The sequence below is a fragment of the Dendrobates tinctorius genome, unplaced genomic scaffold (genome assembly GCF_039654945.1).
Source record: "Dendrobates tinctorius isolate UK_male_01 unplaced genomic scaffold, ASM3965494v1 ptg000008l, whole genome shotgun sequence".
NCBI classification, from domain to species: domain Eukaryota; kingdom Metazoa; phylum Chordata; class Amphibia; order Anura; family Dendrobatidae; genus Dendrobates; species Dendrobates tinctorius.
In genome coordinates, this window is record NW_027361676.1 from 50,255,395 (window position 1) to 50,278,981 (window position 23,587).

General features: G+C 44.5%; 1 protein-coding gene across 1 annotated transcript in view; it reads left to right on the forward strand.

The window, feature by feature from the left end:
• The window catches only part of LOC141089299 (ecto-ADP-ribosyltransferase 5-like), a 63,625-nt gene extending 43,855 nt beyond the window's left edge, over window positions 1-19,770 (forward strand). Inside the window, exon 4 of the mRNA XM_073575623.1 lies at window positions 19,610-19,770. Within this exon, the coding sequence (XP_073431724.1) occupies window positions 19,610-19,770 (161 nt within the window). The remainder of the gene's footprint in view (window positions 1-19,609) is intronic.
• Window positions 19,771-23,587: the final 3,817 nt, after the last annotated feature.

Genomic DNA, 23,587 nt, shown 5'->3' on the forward strand with positions numbered 1-23,587 from the left:
GACTCTGTATAATACAGCAGTAATATGGTATATCAGAAATGTCTGCAGGGAGGACACACAAAAGCTGCCTCTGCAATAAGTGAGGGAACATGGCAGCTACATGAATTTCTGAGGTAATCTTGATCCCAGATATCATGTAGGAATTGATACTACACTAGTACACACTACACAGTGTCTGAGGTGAATGCAGAGTAGTATATCAAACATGTCTGTAGGGAGGTCACACAGAAGTTGTCTCAGTCTGTGAGGAAAATGTAGCATGCACATGAAGGACATGGCAGCTACATGAATTTCTGAGGCAATATTGATCCCATACTTAACCCCTTCACCCCCAAGGGTGGTTTGCACGTTCATGACCGGGCCAATTTTTACAATTCTGACCACTGTACCTTTACGAGGTCATAACTCTGGAACGCTTCCATGGATCCCGGTGATTCTGACATTGTTTTCTCGTGACATATTGTACTTCATGTTAGTGGTAAAATTTCATTCAAATAACTTGCGTTTATTTGTGAGAAAAACGGAAATTTGGTGAAAATTTTGAAAATTTTGCAATTTTCCAACTTTTAATTTTTATGCCCTTAAATCACAGAGATACGGCACACAATAAACTTGATAACAAACATCTCCCACATGTTTACTTTACATCAGCACAATTTTGGAACCATAATTTTTTTTTGTTAGGAAATTATAAGGGTTAAAAGTTGACCAGCGATTTCTCATTTTTACAACACATTTGAAGCCACTTTGAGGGGTCTATATAATAGAAAATACCCAAAAGTGACACCATTCTAAAAACTGCACCCCTTAAGGTGCTCAAAAGCACATTCAAGAAGTTTATTAACCCTTTAGGTGCGTCACAGGAATTTTTTTGAATATTTAAAAAAAAATGAACATCTAACTTTTTTTCATAAAAAAATACTTCAGGTTCAATTTTTTTTATTTTACCAAGGGTAACAGGAGAAATTGGACTGCAAAAGTTATTGTGCAATTTGTCCTGAGTACGCTGATACCTTATATGTGGGGGGGGATGACTGTTTCGGCGCATGGCAGAGCTCAGAATGGAAGGAGTGCCGTTTGACTTTTTCAATGCAAAATTGGCTGGAATTCAGATTGGACGCCATGTCACGTTTGGAGAGTCCCTGATGTACCTAAACAGTGGAAACCCCCTACAAGTGACCCCATTTTGGCAACTAGACCCAAGGAACTTATCTAGATATGTGGTGAGAACTTTGAACCCACAAGGGCTTTACAGAAGTTTATAACGTACAGCGGTACAATTAAAAAATCATATTTTTTCCACAAAAATGATGTTTTCACCCCAATTTTAATTTTCCCAAGGGTAACAGGACCCTAAAAGTTATTGTGCAATTTGTCCTGAGTACGCTGATACCCCACATGTGGGGGTAAACCACTATTTGGGCGCATGGCAGAGCTCGGAAGGGAAGCAGCGCCATTTGACGTTTTTGGCTTGAATTGAGATCGGACATCATGTCGCGATTGGAAAACCCCTGATGTACCAAAACAGTGGAAACCCCCCACAAATGACACAATTTAGGAATCTAGACCCCATAAGGAACTTATCTAGATGTGTGGTGAGAACTTTGAACCCCCAAGGGCTTCACAGAAGTTTATAACATACAGCTGTACAATTAAAAAATCATATTTTTTCCACAAAAATGATCTTTTCACCCTCAATTCTTATTTTTCCAAGGGTAACAGGACCTAAAAGTTATTGTGCAATTTGTCCTGAGTACGCTGATACCCCACATGTGGGGGTAAACCACTATTTGGGCGCATGGCAGAGCTCGGAAGGGAAGCAGCGCCATTTGACGTTTTTGGCTGGAATTGAGATCGGACACCATGTCGCGATTGGAAAACTCCTGATGTACCAAAACAGTGGAAACCCCCACAAATGACACCATTTTAGAAACTAGACCCCCTAAGGAACTTATCTAGATGTGTGGTGAGAACTTTGAACCCCCATGGGCTTCACAGAAGTTTATAACATAAAGCCGTACAATTAAAAAATCATATTTTTTCCACAAAAATGATCTTTTCACCCTCAATTCTTATTTTTCCAAGGGTAACAGGACCCTAAAAGTTATTGTGCAATTTGTCCTGAGTACGCTGATACCCCACATGTGGGGGTAAACCACTATTTGGGCGCATGGCAGAGCTCGGAAGGGAAGCAGCGCCATTTGACGTTTTTGGCTGGAATTGAGATCGGACACCATGTCGCAATTGGAAAACCCCTGATGTACCTAAACAGTGGAACCCCCCCCACAAATGACACCATTTTGTAAGCTAGACCCCCTAAGGAACTTATCTAGATGTGTGGTGAGCACTTTGAACCCCCAAGGGCTTCACAGAAGTTTATAATGCCCGGACATGAAAATAAAAAAATCGTATTTTTTCCACAAACATGATCAATTAGTCCCCAATTTTTTCATTTTCCCAAGGGTAACAGGAGAAATTGGACCCCAAAAGTTGTTGTCCAATTTGTCCTGAGTACGATGACACCCCATATGTGGGAGAAAACTACTGTATGGACACACGTCAGGGCTCGGAAGGGAAGTAGTGACGTTTTGGAATGCAGACTTTGATGGAATGGTCTGCGGGTGTCATGTTGCCTTTGGAGAGCCCCTAATGTACCTAAACAGTGGAAACCCCCCCCCCACAAATGACACCATTTTGGAAACGAGACCCCCTAAGGAACTTATCTAGATGTGTGGTGAGCACTTTGAACCCCCAAGGGCTTCACAGAAGTTTATAATGCCCGGGCATGAAAATAAAAAAATCGTATTTTTTCCACAAACATGATCAATTAGTCCCCAATTTTTTCATTTTCCCAAGGGTAACAGGAGAAATTGGACCCCAAAAGTTGTTGTCCAATTTGTCCTGAGTACGCTGACACCCCATATGTGGGAGAAAACTACTGTATGGACACACGTCGGGGCTCGGAAGGGAAGCAGTGACGTTTTGGAATGCAGACTTTGATGGAATGGTCTGCGGGTGTCATGTCCGTTTGGAGAGCCCCTGATGTACCTAAACTATTGAAACTCCCCACAAGTGACCCCATTTTGGACACTAGACCCCCCCACGGAACTTATCTAGATGTGTGGTGAGCACTTTGAACCCTCAAGTGCTTCACAGAAGTTTATAACGCTCGGACGTGAAAATAAAAAAATCATTTTTTTTCCACAAAAATGATATTTTTGCCCCCAATTTTTTATTTTCCTAAGGGTAACAGGAGAAATTGGACCCCAAAAATTGTTTTGCAATTTGTCCTGAGTAGGCTGATACCCTACATGTGGGGTAAAACACAGTTTGGGCGCATGGCAGAGCTTGGAAGGGAAGGTGCACCATTTGACTTTTTCAACTCAGAATTGGCTGGAATTGAGATCAGATGCCATGTTGCATTTGGAGAGCCCCTGATGTGCCCAAACAGTGGAAACCCCCAATTCTAACTCCAACCCGAACCCCAACACACCCCTAACCCTAATCTCAGCCCTAACCCTAGCCCTAACCCTAGCCCTAACCCTAACCCTAGCCCTAGCCCTAACCCTAACTGTTATGGAGAGAGTCACCATAGGAGGCAGACACAAAAATAGAAGCTACGTCCAGAAAACCAGAGAAGTTGGCAACTATCAGATTGCAGACCCCTGAACCTAACAACACAACTAGCAGTAGCTGTGGGGGGTTCCTACGGTGCCCTAGACCCCTCCATCACAGCCGGGGAACTAAATAGCCTAAAGACAGAAAAGGAAATCTAAACTGCCCCAGAGCAGACCCCAAAGTAAAAGGCAGCCCCCAACATATAATGACGGTGAAACAAGATGAAAAAACACTCACACAGATAGAAAGATAGGCTGAGCAAACAATGGGGCCCAAGCTAACTAAAAATAGGACAGGATAGGAAAGCTGCTGTCTGCAATCTGCCAAAACCCTATAAAAGACAAAGCCAACAGGCTGAAATGGAAAAAGGCCCTGAAGCAGCTAGGCTTCAAAAACTAAATCAGCACTCAGGTATTTTCTGAAGACAGAGCTAAAGGAATTCAGCTCACCCAGCAGGGAATAGCAGAAATCCAGAAAAACAAAGCAAAACAAAGTCAATGCAAAAGTGCAAAAGGCATAGCAGAAAACTTAGCTTTAGAAGAGCAGGAATTCACACTGGTCTCCAAGGATCCCACAGAGAAATCACCCGCAGGGCAGAAGGGCGTCGGCGGCCTTATATCCAGTCAGTAACTCCACTCAGCCAGTCATCATCATTAGTCTCAGATGTTTGATAATCAGGCTCACTACCTTTCTTAACCAGCAGAGGGAGTTCATCGGGCCTGAGTGGTGAAGGGGAAAATGAACTCACAACACCTAACCCTCCCCTAACCCTAACCCTAACCCTAGCCCTAACCCTAACCCTAATGGAAAAATGGAAATAAATACATTTTTTTTATTTTTCCCTACCTAAGGCTAGTTTCACACTTGCTTTTTTTTGCAGCGCGTTTTTCCCGCAAAAAAACGCATTGAAAAAACGCATACAAAAGCATACAACTGCTGCGTTTTTTTCAAGCATTTTTATGCGCATGCAGGAAAAAAACGCAGCGTTTTTGTGCGTTTGTATGCGTTTTTTGTGCGTTTGCGTTTTTTTACAGATTTTTGAAAAACCCCCCAAAAAAGAAAAAAAAAACATTCAACAACACACAAGACCAATGGGACTTCATTGTGGGTGTGGTATGTTAATATATAGACCCTGTCTACAGTATTCTTCACATTTGCTTGATTCTTCTCGTGACCATGGATCTGCGCTGGAAGAGTTTTCACTTCAACTTGGATTTGGACATCGCGATGGCTCAGGCGTATGCAGTTGCTTGCCATGAACAAAGGAAGAGAGAGAGGCAGCGAAGACGGCAGCGGCGGCGTATGTGGATACATCCGATTGTTGAACTCCGGGAGAGCCGTGGGGCATACCACACCCTCTACAGCGAGCTCCAGGCAAACCCGGAGAAATTTACAGATTATATCCGGATGTCCCAAGAAAGTTTCAGGGATTTGCTTGCTCGTGTCCAACAATCCATCCGGAGACAGGACACACAGCTCCGTCGTGCGATTCCTCCTGAGGAACGGCTACTGGTGACATTATGGTATGTAATATTTAAAAACCAAGGGGTGCGGTCTGATGTTTTTTTTTTAAATTTAGTATTCAAAACCTTGGGTAATTAGTTTTCGTGAATGTACTAATATTTTATTTTATAGTTTTTTAAAATAATATACATAAATATTAATTTTACTTCTTTGTCTGTTCACAGATTCCTGGCGACTGGAGAAACCCTATCTTCACTACACTTCCAGTACCGTATTGGAATCTCTACCTTGTGTGGAATTGTTGCTGACACCTGCCGGGCTCTCTGGAATGTTCTTTGTCCAGAATTTATGCCCCTGCCCACCGCTGAAAAGTGGATGGAAATTGCTGACAAATTCTGGACAGTATGCAATTTTCCCAACTGTTTGGGAGCTGTTGATGGTAAACACATACGGATCATCAAACCCAAAAGAATGGGATCTGAGTACTATAATTACAAAAAGTACTTTTCAATAGTACTCATGGCTATTGCGGATGCCGTATGTATGTTTGTAGCAGTGGACATTGGAGCATTTGGCCGTGGTAATGACTCACAGGCTTTTAAAAACTCAGACATGGGCCGGAGGTTGTATGGCAACCAATTTAATTTCCCTATGCCACGGCCTCTTCCTCACACCGAAGCTCCACCACTGCCCTTTGTAATGGTTGGCGATGAGGCTTTTCAAATGTGCGGAAACTTACTGAAACCCTACTCCAGCCGGGACTTGGACCACACCAAAAAAATATTTAATTACAGGCTGACCAGGGCCAGAAGAACTGTCGAGTGTGCTTTTGGGATTCTTGTCTCCAGATGGCGAATTCTGGGCACGGCCATTAATCTTAAACTTGAAACAGTCGATGAGGTGGTGAAGGCCTGTGTGGTTCTACATAACTTTGTGATGGCTAAAGAGCACCCGATCTTTGAACTGGACGATGATGCTCCTAACCCATTGCCTGAATTCACTCAGCACACTCTCAGGTCATCCGTTGAAGTTGGCCAAATGAGGGACCAATTTGCTGCCTACTTTATTTCTGATGAAGGACGGGTGCACTGGCAAGATGAAATGGTGTAATGTTTTTGTTTGTTTATGGTAATAAAAAACCTTATTTGATACCATTACTGAGTGCACTATATTTTTTAAACTCCAATTAAATAAAAAACTTCCCATGTATAACTGAATTTTTTGATGTTCACACACCTGGGCAGGTAAATACACATATGAGTTAAAATGCAGCATTGCTAGTCTGCGTGAAATATATTGGAACGAGCAAAGATGCAGGCCATGAATAAGTAAACCAATTTTTTGCAAGAGAAAATTGTCCAACTAGTTGAAAAAAAAGTATGTGATTTTTTCAAAACCCAACCCCAATGAAAGTCAATGGGGAATACAAGTCAGCATTGAGTGGATGAATGTAATCAGCTCAATTCCAACTTGTAGTATAGAAATAGACAAGTTTCTAGAGTTATTACACTAGGCCTTGGAATGACTATACTAGGCCATGGTATTTCAAATATGAGTATAGTAGGCCTTGGGCCTACTAGTATAGTCATATGTGAAATACCACGGCCTAGTATAGTCATACCAAGGCCTACTGTAATAACTCGATTTTTACCAACTAGGAGCTTGTTTCACGAAAAACAAACTGGTGAAACTTGACAAGTTTCAACAGTTTGTTTTTCATGAAACCAGATTCAAGTTGGTAAAACTAGAGTTATTACACTAGGCCTTGGAATGACTATACTAGGCCGTGGTATTTCAAATATGAGTATAGTAGGCCTTGGGCCTACTAGTATAGTCATATGTGAAATACCACGGCCTAGTATAGTCATACCAAGGCCTACTGTAATAACTCGATATTTACCAACTAGGAGCTTGTTTCACGAAAAACAAACTGGTGAAACTTGACAAGTTTCAACAGTTTGTTTTTCATGAAACCAGATTCTAGTTGGTAAAACTAGAGTTATTACACTAGGCCTTGGAATGACTATACTAGGCCGTGGTATTTCAAATATGAGTATAGTAGGCCTTGGGCCTACTAGTATAGTCATATGTGAAATACCACGGCCTAGTATAGTCATACCAAGGCCTACTGTAATAACTCTATTTTTACCAACTAGAATCTTGTTTCACAAAAAACAAACTGGTGAAACTTTTTAAGAAAGAAACTTATTTTTTAGACAAGTTTCAACAGTTTGTTTTTCATGAAACCAGATCCAAGTTGGTAAAACTCGAGTTATTACACTAGGCCTTGGTATGACTATACTAGTCCGTGTTATTTCACATATGACTATACTAGGCCTTGGGTTGGTTTTTAACATGTATTTACCCATCAGTGTGTGTGAGCGGCGCAAACAACATTAATGAAACTTTGTAATGGTGAACCACAAATGTAAATTTATTTTTAATCACAAAAATAAACCAAAAAATTATTTTTTCCGGCGTTTGGGGGCAGATGGTTTCAATTTGGGGGTGTGCAGGGAATATGCAACACTTGCAGTTGAAGACGGTGTTTGAGGGGAAGGGGCAACAAAACTTGTGGGGGAAGGTAGTCCAGTTAAGGGAATTAAACTAGGAACACTTGGAGGAGAGGAAATCTGTTCAGGTACATTTGTTGTAATGGCATGTCGCCGTAGGCTTGTGTGCCTGGACCGACTTTGGCCCAATGCCTGCCTTGATTGATTTCGCCTTGAACTTGGGGCAAATATTGAGTGTAGGTCCCCCGTCTGCTGGGGTGGCTGCTGCTGCTGCTGAGGTGGCTGCTGCTGCTGAGGTGGCTGATTTCGCCTTGAACTTGGGGCAAATATTGAGTGTAGGTCCCCCGTCTGCTGGGGTGGCTGCTGCTGCTGCTGAGGTGGCTGCTGCTGCTGCTGAGGTGGCTGCTGCTGAGGTGGCTGCTGCTGAGGTGGCTGCTGCTGCTGAGGTGGCTGCTGCTGCTCTTGGTTGGCAGTGCTCGTCCTTGCAGGAGGACTGGTGGCTGCAGTGATAGTCCAGGTTTGCGGAGTGGTGGTGTCAGGGCTACTACATGTTGTTGTAGCGGCAGGGCTGTTCCATGTTTGCCTTGTGGTGGCTGAGCTCCACGCATGCATGGGAGTGGCGGTGGTGCTCCAGACAGGAGCAGCGCTTGCCATGGTGGTGTCGGTGAAGTGACCAGCTGCACTCAGACTTGTGGTGGTGTAACGGTGGGTGTCCTGGCTTTGAATAGAGGTGTCCGTGCAGTGGTATGCAGCACAAGTCGGTAGTGAGGTGAAGTGAGTCAATGGTGGCACAGGTGGAAATGACACCACTGACTGCTGACCGTACCGATTATGCTGCATAGCCTGCAAGAAAGCATTGTTGCAGGCCTGCAGCACATTCAGCTGTTGCTCAGGACTAAGGTGTTCCGCCATGCCCTTTTCAATCTTACTAAAAAAATGGTGTGCTGGTCTGTTGAGGTCGGCCTCCAGACGGTCAAGGCGCTGTTCTACAGAATTGAAGCGGTGTTCAAAGTGGTTAAAACCACGTTCCATGAGTGCAAAACCGCTTTCAACTCTGTCGGACAGCGACTTGAGGCTGGAATTAAAGGCCTCGCTCAAATGCATAAACTCGGGCAAGACATTCCTGTCCAAGGCCCTCTGCCGCTGGCGGGTAGTGCCCGCATAACCAGTGGCAGAGACCTGGGACAGGGGAACACCTGATGGCCCAGCTTCCTGGTCACCAGCTGTGTGTGTGGCTGACCTGCAAGGTGCTTCCTGGCTGTCGGATGGCTGGGACGGGTCAGAGGACGTCCGAGGAAGGACCGCTCCAGGGCCAGGTTGCAGGGTGCTGCTCCAGGTGCTGTGGAAGAAAGGAAAATCATTACTACCATGCCTTTACAAGAAGCATCAGCTGTGGATTAGAAAAACACAGATTAATAAAAATAAAAACCCAAAATTTATAATACTTACGATCTCGTGGCAAGGACCGGTCTTAGGAACTGCAACGCGTGATAGTGACGGTACCTAGTTCTGGTCCTTGACGCAGATCCACTGCGAACCTGGCCCTCAGCACGAACATCACTGTTGAAGCGGTCCTTGATCGAACGCCAACGTGTTCGGACTTTGTCCACTGTTGGGAAAAAAAAAACAGTGCCGTCAAGGACAACAGTCACTGCGGCACAATATAGCAATACAATACTCAAAGCAGTCACTGTAGAGCCTGATGACACTGTTGGGTTTCCTGCTAGAATATACCTAGCACGAAACCCAACAGTGCCGTCAAGGACAACAGTCACTGCGGCACAATATAGCAATACAATACTCAAAGCAGTCACTGTAGAGCCCGATGACAGTGTTGGGTTTCCTGCTAGAATATACCTAGCATGAAACCCAACAGTGCCGTCAAGGACAACAGTCACTGCGGCACAATATAGCAATACAATACTCAAAGCAGTCACTGTAGAGCCCGATGACACTGTTGGGTTTCCTGCTAGAATATACCTAGCACGAAACCCAACAGTGCCGTCAAGGACAACAGTCACTGCGGCACAATATAGCAATACAATACTCAAAGCAGTCACTGTAGAGCCCGATGACACTGTTGGGTTTCCTGCTAGAATATACCTAGCACGAAACCCAACAGTGCCGTCAAGGACAACAGTCACTGCGGCACAATACAGAGCAGGGAAATACTCACTAAACGCCTTTTTTGGAGGATGCTGTGGCGCTGTCCCAGCCATCCATCAACTCTGCGGCCACCTCATTCCATAGCCGCCGGGTCACTACATTGTCCTTGTACAGCCGGTCACGGCTGTCCCACAATGGCGCACGCTCCTGGACCAGGCTGATGAGCTGCTCATTATCTAGGTAGACGTCTTCATCCCGTTGTGGAACCTAGACAAAACACATTCATTAGAATAATCAAATTTAAATTGAATAAAAAGTTACAAAAAAAAGAAACATAAAAAAGAGTAAAAATAGAAGATAAAAAATAAAGAACATTACAAATCATTTGATACATACATTCCGTATCACCACCGGGACTTGGCTTCGCTGCTCCTGCTCTTCGCCCTCAGAAGTCCCGTCCGCAGAAGATGATGATGATGATGTCTTAAAAAAGTTGAAAAAAACGTAAGAGATTTGGAGTAGCAGCAGATATACTTACCAGATGCACGAAAATAATCACCTCACGGTCTGCTTGCGCCAATTCCTGCCGCGATGGGGAATATTCGGATTCTGAAGACATACTGCATGTAAAAATAATAAAAATCATTAGTACATACATAATTTAAAAGGACAGGCATATAATGTAATATACTCACATTCTTGCGCTGATAGAAGATGTGTTCCTTGGTGACTGTCTGCTCTCCAATCTGTCAGTGTAGTAGTGGCAGAGTTTTGGCAGGCACCTCCTTTATATAGACTTTTTTTTTTTGACTTTAGAAGTTTAGAACTAGTACAACAAGTGGACACCACCAAAAAAACGCAGCGCTAAAAAAACGCATACATGCGCATGCCAGTGCGCACGTATGCGCATCCATAGGCTATAATGGCTATTTTTAGCGCAAAACGTGCGCATACGTGCGCATGCGCTTTTTTCCAGGACCAAAAAATGCAACATGTAGCGTCTGTGAAATACAAACGCACACCCCAAAAAAACGCAGCGCATGAAAATCGCATACGTGCGCATGCCAGCGCGCAGGTATGCGCACCCATGTTAAATATAGGGGGAAAAACGCATGCGCACGTATGCGTTTTTTTCAAGCGCAAAAAAACGCAAATGTGAAACCAGCCTAAGGGGGTGATAACGGGGGGGTTTGATTTACTATTTATGGCAGTTTTTATATTTGGCAGCTGTCGCACGCTAAAAGACGCTTTTTATTGTAAAAATAGTTTTTGCATCACCACATATTGAGAGCTATAATTTTTCCGTATTTTGACACACCGAGTCATGTGAGGTCTTATTATTTGCGGGACGAGTTGATGTTTTTATTGGTACCATTTTTGGGCACGTGACATTTTTTGATCGCTTTTTATTCCAATTTTTGGGACGCAGAACGAACAAAAACCAGCGTTTCATGAATTTCTTTTGGGGGGGTGCGTTTACAACGTTCCGCGTGTGATAAAATTGATAAAGCGGTTTTATTCTTCTGGTCAGTACGGTTACATCGATGCCTCATTTAGGTCGTTTTTTATGTTTTGTCGGTTTTATGCAATGAAAACTATTTTATATAAAAAATAATTATTTTTGCATCACTTTATTCTGCGAGCTATAACTTTTTTATTTTTTCGCTGATGATGCTGTGTGGTGGCTCGTTTTTTGCGGGACAAGATGTTGTTTTCAGCGGTACCATGGATATTTATATGCGTCTTTTTGATCATGCGTTATTACACTTTTTGTTTGGCAGTATGATAATAAAACATTATTTTTTGCTTCGTTTTTTATTTTTATTTTTTAAAGGGTTCACTAAAGGAGTTAACTAATGGGACAGTTTTATAGGGTGGGTCGTTACGGATGCGGCGATACCTAATATGTGTACTTTTATTGTTGTTTTTTTTTATTTCCAAAAAATGGATTTATTGGGGGAATATTTTTTTTTTTCCTAATTTATTTGGCGATTTTTTTAAAATTATTTTAACACTTTTTTTTATTTTTTTTAACTTTATTAAATAGTCCCAGGTGGGACATCACTGTCCTGTGACAGATCGCTGATCTGTCACATCACAGATCACTGTGACAGATCAGCGATCTGTCACAGGCAGTGCAGAAGGCTTCCTCATGCCTGCGCTTTGCAGGCACTGAGGAAGCCAGCTTCCTGCATGCCCCCGAAGGCCCCCGTCGCCATCTTGGATTCGGGGGCCTGCAGGAAAGGAGCCCCCCGCAGCAGCGCTGCACATTGCGCTGCCGTGGGGGGCTCAGGGAAGCACGGAGGGAGCCCCCTCCCTGCCGATGCTTCCCTTTAACCCCCGGTACACCGCGATCATGTTTGATCGTGGTATGGAAGGGGTTAACGTGTCGGGGGGCGGTCCGTGACCGCCCCTGACACATTGTGCCGGGTGTCAGCTGTGATAATCAGCTGACACCAGGCCGCGATTAGTGGCGCTCACCAAGTGGGCGCCGCTGATCGCGGTAGACGTACTATCCCATCCATGGGCATAGGGGCCCAGGTCCCATGGACGGGATAGTACGTCGGATGTCAGGAAGGGGTTAATGTAGGAGCTGATACTACACTAGTACATGATGTCTGAGGTGAATGTGCTCTATCATCTGTAATGTGATGTGATAACCCCAGTATTATACTCCCTGAAACTGCAGACATGCTTCCTCCTGTTCATCCTGTGTAAGAAAGAGGGAGAGAAACAGATTTCCTGTTCTATATAAGCCCCACCCTCCTCACAGTAACCCACCAGGCACATACATACTGTGCTTCTTACTCTGAAAGCAACATCACTCTTGCTTAATATCTACACCACTATACCAAAAAGCTGCAGGAGTAAAGGTCCACCCATCCCCAAGTCATATCCTCCTCCGCCTATGGCTCCAGTGGTTTCTGGAACATCAGAGAAGCAACGTCAAGACAGAGAACCCCTGGAAGATTCACAACACTGCACGGGGTCCCCAGTTATGCAGGTATCAACACTGTACACATAGAGGTATTCAGTTTTGCTTCTGTCTTCATGTTTCTCTGATCTTATATAGTAATTTACACTTATGTGTAATTCTAGTTTCATCCCACCCTTCAAGTGGCCAGATTTCAAGGTTGGATGAAACAGATACCATGGAATCATCAGACAATGAGTCGTAAACCCTTAGAATATAAAAGTCACAAGGATTTAGATAAACCCACCACAGACAGAGGTTAAGTAAACCTTAATGTTTTACAATGACAAACAAACATAGATAAACATAGAACTGTTTGTGAAACAACAGTTCTCAAGATTGTGTCACTGTGAGCATTGTCTTGTTTGTAACTGTTTGACCAGAAATGCAGCTAAGCAATGGTTTGAATGCATTCTGTATATTTCAATATGGACTCAAAATAGTCATTTTTATATTCGCACTACAGGTGGAGGGGTGTGTATTTTTGTTAAATCCAATTTAAGACCTGTGCTCAATGACGACATTGGAGGATGCTGCGACAATGTAGTCAGCAGATGCATGGGGATAGAAATAATGGAAAGCTGCTAATTGGAGTTTGCTACAAGTCTCCTAATATAGCTAAATAGGTAGTGGATGAAATGGTGCAACAAATGAAAAAGGTAGCAAATAATAATATTGTCCTTATTATGGCGGATTTTAATTATCCAGACATTCAGTAAGACATAGAATCTTCTGGTTGTGCTAAAAGCTGCAACTTCTTATCTGCAGTTCAGGACAATTACCTATCTACTCTATAGACATACAGTGACCCTGATTACGGACGAGAGAACCCGAACTGAAAAGTTTGGGGTTCGTACCGGACACCTAGTCTCCGGTACCGAACCCTGAACACAAACTTTTTTTGCAAGTCTGTATTCCTGTTCGGGTTCGCCAGTCTAATAAAGCTTGTTGAAGCTTTTAGATTGTGGGTACTTCTGGAGCCATCACATCCATGCCAGGTATTGTATAAAGGCCGGCCACCACTACACTATGATTAGTCTATGGATAGGATGCAGCTGGAGTGAGGGACAGATAGTGACTGCACACTTTACAAAAAATTCCTGTGTGTACTCTTCAACACATATCTTTGATAGTAGTGTGCTAAAAGCTGCTGTGTGAACTCTGCACCCCCCTGCCTGTGGGAGTACTGTCCTTTTAAGCCACTGTGTGAACTCTGCAAACCCCTGTGTGTGGGAATACAGTCCTTTAAGCAGATGTGTGTAGTTTGCACCCGTTGCCTGTGGGAATACTGTACTTTAAGCCACTGTGTGTGCTCAGCAACCTCCACCTGTGGGAGTTCGGTTACTTTAAGCCACTGTACGTTTTCTAGCAGTCTTAGAAATAAATAATTGGCATCAGCCATCTCATTGTCATTAGCAGGCCAAATTAATAATTTTTCATTACCGGTGTGTGTTTTCTAGTAGTCTGGTGAAAAAATAATTGTCATCACTCAACTCTCTCGTTGAAAATTGTAGGCCAAAGATATATTTTTTTTTGATTGGTGTGTGTTTTTTAGTAGTCTTGGAAATAAACAATTGGCATCAGCCATCCCTTTGCCATTTCTAGACCCAAAAAATATTTTTTCAGGAATGGTGTGTGTTATCTAGTAGTCTGAAAAACAAATAATTTGCATTACCCATCTCATTGCTATTAGTAGGCCAAATAAATAATTTTTCAGGAATGGTGTGCGTTTTTAAGTAGTCTGAGAAATAAACAATTGGCATCAGCCATCTCATTGCCATTAGTAGGTCAAAGAAATATTTTTTCCGGAACAATGTGTGTTTTCTAGTAGCTTGAGAAATGAATACGTGGCATTAGCCATCTCATTTATTAGTAGGCCAAATAAATAATTTTTCAGGATCGGTGTGTGTTACATAGTAACATAGTTAGCATGGCCGAAAAAAGACATTTGTCCATCCAGTTCAGCCTATATTCCGTCAAAATAAATCCCCAGATCTACATCCTTCTAATGAACCTAATCACTGTAAGATACAATATTGTTATGCTTCAGGAAGATATCCAGGCCTCTCTTGAACCCCTTGACTGAGTTCGCCATCACCACCTCCTCAGACAAGGAATTCCAGATTCTCACTGCCCTAACAGTAAAGAATCCTCTTCTATGTTGGTGGAAAAACCTTCTCTCCTTCAGATGCAGAGAATGCCCCCTTGTGATAGCTCCACTCTGGAGACAGCAGCCAGCAGCCTTACATTGTACCACAAGCTCAAGTGTTTTCTAGTAGTTTTGCAAATCAATATATCGCATTAGCCGTCTAGTTGCCATTTCTAGGTCCCAAAAATAATTTCTCTGGACTGGTGTGTGTTTTCTAGTAGTCTGAGAAATAAATAATTGGTACTAGCCATCTATTTGCCATTTCTAGATCAAAGAAGTAAATTTTCAGGAACTCTGTATTTTTTCTAGTACTGTTGCAAATAAATAAATCTACTCTGCTACCATCTCTTTGCAAGTAGTGTTTAGAAAATAAACTTCCAAAAATGAGGAGATCATCAAATAATGGACATGCCTGTGTTTGTGCTCATGTACTTGCTGATCATGGTGGTGGTGTAGCTGATGCAAGGAGAGTACATAGTTGTTCTGCACCTGCTACATGCTCAAATACAACACCTTCCTCTGGTGCGTATTTTTGCTGGCCTGAATACCGCTGCACGAATGATGAAGCCACAAGATATAATAAAGGTGTTATATTAGATGGCTGAGAGTAGCTCTATTTCCTTTGCATTATCTTCCAGTCCAGTGCAGAAACTGCACAGTTGGAACGGGAGGACCATGGTCATCCAACTTCCACCTCACCCCCTTGCAAATCAGCCAAGCAGTCGGAATCCTTAGTCATGCAGCAGTCTCTTTTGCTTTTTGATTACTTCAATGGCTGGGGGTTCCACGGCCCATATACCTGATGCTACAGAAGTGGGAGAGACTGCATGCACTGATGCCCAAGCACTTGTTAAGTTGGAAGATGAGTACGTGGGAGGGTTGGTGCACATGGTCAGTGGACAACCACAGCACATGTCATATGATGACGAAACTCAGTTGCCAACCATAACGTCTTTCTGCAGTGTGTAGACTGGCAAGGAGGGAAGTGTTAAGGAGTCAGTGGAAGATTATGCGTAGTATGATGAGGTCCTAGACCCCACATGGCGCAGAGGCCATCCATGTGACATGCGCAGTTTGGAGGAAGAGGAGCTGGTCATCCTGTCACAGTAGCACAGCAAAAGCGGGAACAGGGTGCAAAGGCACAGCGGGCAGTCCCTAGCCAGTACGTCGGCTGCTACTGCCCACCGCACCTCTGAAATAAGTTTACCAAAGACAGCTCAAATAAGCTCCCTGGCAGGGCATTTCTTCAGGGAATGTGCTGCCGACAAGCGACAGGTGGTTTGCACTCTGTGTCATCAAACCTTGAAGCGAGGCATAAATGTTCTGAACCTGAGCACCACTTGTATGATGAGTCATTTGAATTCCAGGCACGAGGTGCAGTGAAGTACACACCTTGAAAAGCATGAAATATCTGAACCTCCTCCTAGTGTAGTGTAGCTGGTAGTGTTCAGCTTTCCATTCCCCAAATTCTTAAAAAAAAGAGGTGCCTTTGAAATGCTGCCATTCTGGCTTATATAGACAGACAGTTTTAAAAAACTGATGTCGGTAACTGTCCCTCAGTATATTGTTTCCAGCCACCACAACTTTTCCATGTGGGCTATCCCTGCCCTGCACAAACAAGTTCCAAACGAAATCAAGTGTGTACTGCGCAACAGGGCTGTGGAGTTGGTAAGCCAATCCTCCGACTCCTACTCTGACTCCTCAATTTCCATGACAAAGACTCCGACGCCAACTCCGACTCCACAACTCCGACTCGCTCATACATGGTTCATGTTTAAGTTTAAGTGATTAATTTACTGTAGTAAAATGGTAACATCAGGCTTTTAATAATTATTATGATACAATAATCAATCCATTTACAAAAAATATATTTATAGGAATACAACTTTAGAACACAATTTTTTTGCATATTTACAATTTATTATACACTATGCAGTAAGTGGAAAAAAAACAGTTTTCAACAAAAACATACTTAATAACATTTGTGCGGTCTATGAATTTGTTCTGAGAAATAGTATCGTCTCTATTAGATCCTTCTTCATAGATGACCTCAAATTTGACCTAATTATGTTAAGGCTAGAGAACAACCTCGCTACACTAACTTAAGTTGGTGGCAAAGCAGTAACCACATGGGCAACATCTCTAACATTTCAGGGTGTAAAGGAATTGCCTCATGCACAGTCAGTTTTGATGAACAATTGAACTCTTCTACTTCTTTAAGAGCAATTGAAAAATCTTGCTGAAATATGGTCAATCTGTTTTCTATGGGAGTGGAATCCCCATGTCATCCAAATACTTTTCGAACTCAAACTCCTCATCTGATGAGGATGAAGAAACGGCAGCAGCAGCATGGGCAGGACCCAAGTCCTCTTTCTTTTGGTCGTCCTGTTGCCCACTCATCCTAACTGCTCAATCAGAGCTTCTTTTCCTTTAGTAAGCTGTTGATCATCCTGCAATATACGATGACTCGGGTCCACATAAACAGCTTCCAGAAGAATTTTATTTTCTAATAGCAGTGTCTCTCTCCATTTCATTGAGGTAGCAATGCCATCTGCGATTAAACCTCCTGTTTGGGACAGGCAAAACAACAAGTTCTTCCACTCCTTTATAAAAATGCCATGAGTTAAATCCTCAGCTTGTAACTTTTTAGTCACTGTAAATGGGTGATCAAGCAATTCCTTCAATTCAGCCACCTGTGTCCATTGACCTTCATGTAGTGTTACCTGAGGGTTGGCCATCTGGGAGTTAAATCCTCAGCTTGTAACTTTTTAGTCACTGTAAATGGGTAATCAAGCAATTCCTTCAATTCAGCCACCTGTGTCCATTGACCTTCATGTAGTGTTACCTGAGGGTTGGCCATATCTATAAGGAAAGGTTTCAGCTCAAGCAATTGCTCAATCATTAAATAGGTGCTGCCCCACCGAGTGGCTTGAACCACAATTGTCCATTTTCCAGTACATCACTTCAAGATCGAATCAATTTTAGAGGTTCTTGCAGCAATAGCCAATTTCCTCACTTTGCTAATCAGAGTTCCAGCATGTTCCTTTTGAAGACTGTCTCTTATTGCCAGCTGCAGCGTGTGCACAACACATTGCATGTGATGAATAGGAAAGAGGTGTGAAGCAGCTTCAACAAGATCATCAAATTGTAAAGAATCATTTTGCTGTTCTGTAGTAATATCTGTTTGTTCCTCCATTATGGGAACAGGGCTGTGGCCTTCTGTAAGGGACGAGGGAGAATCCATTTTGGATTGTAGGTTCAGGACATCTCCGTGCACTCCTGGAATGGCCCCCTCCCTTGGCATGCATTTCCCAAGGTCATAAAAAGCAACGCAATGCTTTTCTTTAATTAAAAATCCAGGAAAAAGCTCTTTGAAGCTCTGTCCCCACCAATTAGCACCTGGGTGTGAGCTCTCTGCAGCTACAGTCAAATTGAATTCTTGCCCGGCAGCCAACTGTAGCACTTTGCTTTATTGAGTTATAAAGCATAGCTACCAGGAATTACATATGGTAGGAATATTTAGTCTCTATGCACAGATAAAATCCAGCGAAACCCAGTGGCAGCGCCGCTGACCCATTCAGAGCTTCGGGCAGAAAGTTATTGGTCATCCACGATTCTGGAAAGAAAATCATATTCTCAGATTAGTGAGGAGGGAGGCAGCCCAGTTCAGGGGTGACAGCACAGTGTGGGAGGGAACAGCCTAGGAGATATAAGGCAGTCCCTCATTTTGGACTTAGTTTTCTACTGGCAGGAGGATACGTTAGCTGACGCAGCCAGTAAAACCATGTAACTAAGATTTGGGCCACTTATCTAGCATCACCTCCCTGTGGTCACATGCTACATAACACAGTAATTGAAACCTATCTATACCCTACCTGTGTAGTGCACTCTTAACTATATACTTGTATATTGTTCTGTATCTACAGTATATGCCTGTATATTTCTAGTGCGCATTATCGGTGATTAAATATAAAATTAATCTTGGGCTGCTCTTTTATCTTGATACATGAACCCCCACGTCTGCAATGCTTGATTAGTCATATTATACGCTACTACTCGGGTTGGATTCTGACCTGATATAAGCCTGTTGTCAGACAGGGCTTATTTCGAGCGAAGAACTGGTAGCAGAACACCGTACTTTGCAAGTGAGGAACTCTGGCAGTGATGGCCGGGAGGTTTATGTATAGATCCCCAGACTGGATTGGTGATATATATCCACCCTCACTGGGAGCGCCTTAATAACTCGTACCTATAAGGGAAGCCTTTCCGGTGACTATTTGCCCTCGGTGCATTTCACTGACTGACCTGGGGCAAGTGGTGGCTCCAGAGAGCTGACCCCTGCTAAGTCCTTCTCTCCCCTCCCCTGAGGTGAGCTAAGTTGACACCCCCTTCCCCTGTGAGATCTGTCACAGATTGGTGGCAGAGCAGTGGGATTGAGATAATAGTGTGCATGGGATCCCTACTCCCAGACACTAAGGACTAGCAGCAGTATCTTTTACTGCTGGGGTCTTAAGATCAGCTCAGCACTAGACAGTCCGAGTGCAAAGAACTGGAGGTGTGTGGGTGCTCGGGGTGCCGCTGTGTCCGTGACTGAGGGCTGAAAAGACTGGATTCAAGCACTTGAAGCCAGACAAGAATGATGGCCGAGGAGCTAGCCCATAATTAGGAGAATGACTGTACTAGTTCTGAAGAATGGGTAAACCAGGGGGAGTCCCGCCCAGGCTCCCCAAGTGTCTCACTGCCAGTGCATTACCCTGCCCTCATGCTGCCCTTCTCCCCTGACAGCTCAGATCAGAGGCCCTCTTTCAAGCTGCCCTGGCGAGTCTCGAGGGCACGAGGAAGCCTACACAGCCCTCCTGAAAGCAGCAGAGCGCCAGGCAGATCGAGAGGCGGCACAAGCAGAGCAGAAGCGCGAGGCGGCAGAATGCCAAGCAGAGCAGGAGTGAGAGGGGGCAGAATGCCAAGCAGAGCGAGAGCATTAGCTGGAGTTGGCTCAACAGTAGAGTTGAGCGAAACGGGTTGAAAAAATTCAAAAGTCGCCGACTTTTGGCAAAGTCGGGTTTCATGAAACGAAACCCGACCCTAGGATGAGGTCAGCCACGAGGTCGACGACTTACGCGCCAAAGTCACGTTTCAAAAGTTTGTTTTGCGCTCTTTTTCAGCCAATCAGGATCCACGGACACTGTGGGCAACGTGATGACATAGGCACGGGTCACCACCATCTTTCAGAAGGGCATGCAAGTGATTGGCTTGCTTTGGTGGGCGTCACAGGGGGTATAAAAGGGCGTGCACGCCGACCGCCATCTTACTTCTGCCGATCTCAGTATAGGGAGAGGTTGCTGCTGATTCTGTAGGGAGAGCGTTAGGCAGGGAAGAAGACCAAAAAACTGCTTCTGCTGCTAGCGATTTGGCCTGCACAACACACCAGTCACTGTGTGTGCAGTGCAAGGGGAGGCTATATAGTGGTGTATCAGTGGTGTTGGTTGTTGGGCTGCCTTCTAAGGCTTCCTGACAGGCTGGCATTGCTGTTTACCCACTGCTCCGCAAACTTCTTTTTTAAAAGCAATCCAATCTCCCTTATCCTCTAGTCACTTTGGTCACAGCTGTGCCATCGAGCCTGTCACATTGCGCTCAGATATTCATTGGGCCTCAAACTGCTTTTTTAAAAGCAATCCCAATATTTTTTTTTTGTCCTGCTGAGAAGAAAAAAAAACTGCTTCTGCTGCTGATAGCAATTTGGCCTGCACAACACACCAGTCACTGTGTGTGCAGTGCAAGGGGAGGCTATATTGTGGTGTATCAGTGGTGTTGGTTGTTGGGCTGCCTTTTAAGGCTTCCTGACAGGCTGGCATTGCTGTTTACCCACTGCTCCGCAAACTGCTTTTTTAAAAGCAATCCAATCTCCCTTATCCTCTAGTCACTTAGGTCAAAGCTGTGCCATCGAGCCTGTCACATAGCGCTCAGATATCAGTGGGCCTCACACAATCCAAAAGTGTCCAGTGTCCAAAAGTGTGTGCAGAGATTCAAAATCTCACTTATCCTCTAGTCACTTAGGTCACAGCTGTGCCATCGAGCCTGTCACATAGCGCTCAGATATTCATTGGGCCTCACACAATCCAAAAGTGTCCAGTGTCCAAAAGTGTGTGCAGAGATTCAAAATCTCACTTATCCTCTAGTCACTTAGGTCACAGCTGTGCCATCAAGCCTGTCACATAGCGCTCAGATATCAGTGGGCCTCACACAATCCAAAAGTGTCCAGTGTCCAAAAGTGTGTGCAGAGATTCAAAATCTCACTTATCCTCTAGTCACTTAGGTCACAGCTGTGCCATCGAGCCTGTCACATAGCGCTCAGATATCAGTGGGCCTCACACAATCCAAAAGTGTCCAGTGTCCAAAAGTGTGTGCAGAGATTCAAAATCTCACTTATCCTCTAGTCACTTAGGTCACAGCTGTGCCATCGAGCCTGTCACATAGCGCTCAGATATCAGTGGTCCTCACACAATCCAAAAGTGTCCAGTGTCCAAAAGTGTGTGCAGAGATTCAAAATCTCACTTATCCTCTAGTCACTTAGGTCACAGCTGTGCCATCGAGCCTGTCACATAGCGCTCAGATATTCATTGGGCCTCACACAATCCAAAAGTGTCCAGTGTCCACAAGTGTCTGCAGAAATTCAAAATCTCCCCTGTCCTATAGACACCTTGTACCTTGTTTTACATTACTATATAGTTTGTTGGATTTTGTCTACATTTCTACCAAAAATGAGGAAGGCTGGTGGAAGAGGCCGTGGAATTGGGCGGGGGTTGGCAGCTGGTAATGATGGTGTTGGTGGTGGATCTGATGGTAGTGGCAAGAGCAAAATAGGACCGAATGCAGGAGGTGTTGAGCCTGCGTCATCATCTGGCTACATAAGGCCTCGAACGCTTAGTTTTCTAGGAGTTGGCAAACCCCTTTTAAAGCCAGAGCATCAGGAAAAAGTTTTGTCTTACATTGCTGACTCAGCCTCCAGCTCTATCGCCTCCTCTTCTTCAGTTGTAAAAATTAAAAGCACTGAGTCGTCATTGGAGGCTCATGTTCATGAACCACACCTTTCCTTGTGTCCTTCACCCCAACCAAGATTGAAGGATGACGCAGGCCATACTACTGATTACTCCATGGAGCTGTTTTCACATACCATGCCTGGATTATCAAGTGAAATGGTGAATTACCCAGGCCAAGATGAATCTGACATGGAGTGCACTGATGCACAGCCGCTGATGGATGATTCTGCTGGTACATTCACTCAGAGCACTACATTGTCCTCGCAGTGTACAGAGCCAGATTCTGACCCTGATGAGACTCAGGTGCCCCTTCCCGCACACTATACCACCATACACGGTGACACAGAGGAAGGTGCACATGACATAGAAGAGGAGGTGATGGATGACCCAGTTGTTGACCCAGATTGGCATCCATTGGGGGAAGAGGGTGCTGCTTCCAATAGCTCAGATGAGGAGCATCCACAGCAGACATCGACATCGCAACAGCTGTTATCTGGCAGGCCCGGAGCACTCCAAAGACAGGTTACAAACATCAAAAGAGTTGCTGGACAGCTTGTCCAGAGGGTCAAAAGATCACAGCGTGCTAGGCCGCAAAATGTCTGCCAAAGTAGGAAGAGTGCAGTGTGGCACTTTTTTGAACAAAATCCTCATGATCAGGCCAAGGTTATCTGTAAGAAGTGCGCAAAGACCTTTAGCCGAGGGAAAAATCTGAAAAATTTGAATACCAGTTGCATGCTTAGACATTTAACCAGCATGCACTTGCAAGCGTGGACACAACACCAAACCTCAAGTGCCACATGTGCAACTGATCACAACGAAGATAGTCAGCAACGCTACATTGTTTCCCCCACTGTAAGCCCACCGGTTAGCACAGCAGCAAATGTTGAGGTGTCGTTGCAAGGCCACAGCAGTCAGGGAATCCCACTGTTATATCAACGAAAGACTGATTCTAGGCCATCAGAAAGAACACCAACTCCATCACCATCATCAACCCTCTCTCAGTCCGCCCTGTCCACCGCTACTTCCACCATATGCAGCTCTCAAGTCCAGCTTACCCTCCCAGACACTATGAGTAGGTCAAGAAAGTACTCAGTCTCTCATCCGCGTACACTGGGTTTGAACGCCCACATTGCCAAACTAATCTCGTTTGAGATGATGCCCTTTCAGTTGGTGGAAAGCACAGCTTTCCGCGAACTCATGGCCTATGCAGTACCACGCTATGACCTACCCAGTCGCCACTTCTTCTCTCGCAAAGCCATCCCAGCCCTCCACCATCATGTGAAAGACCGCATTGTCCATGCACTCAAGCAGTCAGTGAGCGGAAAGGTGCACCTCACAACTGATGCATGGTCCAGTCGGCATGGCCAGGGCCGTTACGTGTCCATCACTGCGCACTGGGTTAATGTGGTGGATGCAGGGTCCACAGGGGACAGCGGTGGTGGGACAGTGCTGCCTAGCCCACGGTATAGGAAACAGTTGGCTGTAGGCGTTCCACCCTCCTCCTCCTCCTCCAGAAGCGAAAGCTCGTCCACAGAGCGCAGTCGTACGAGCACTCCATCTGCAGCTGCCACTGTTGCACACGATGTGTCCCCCTATCGAGCAGCTAGTGGAAAGCGTCAGCAGGCTGTGTTGCAGATGATGTGTTTGGGCGACAGACATACCGCCGAGGTGCTGGTCGAGTACTTGAAGCGACAAACTGAGTCATGGCTGGGCAGTGTACATCTTG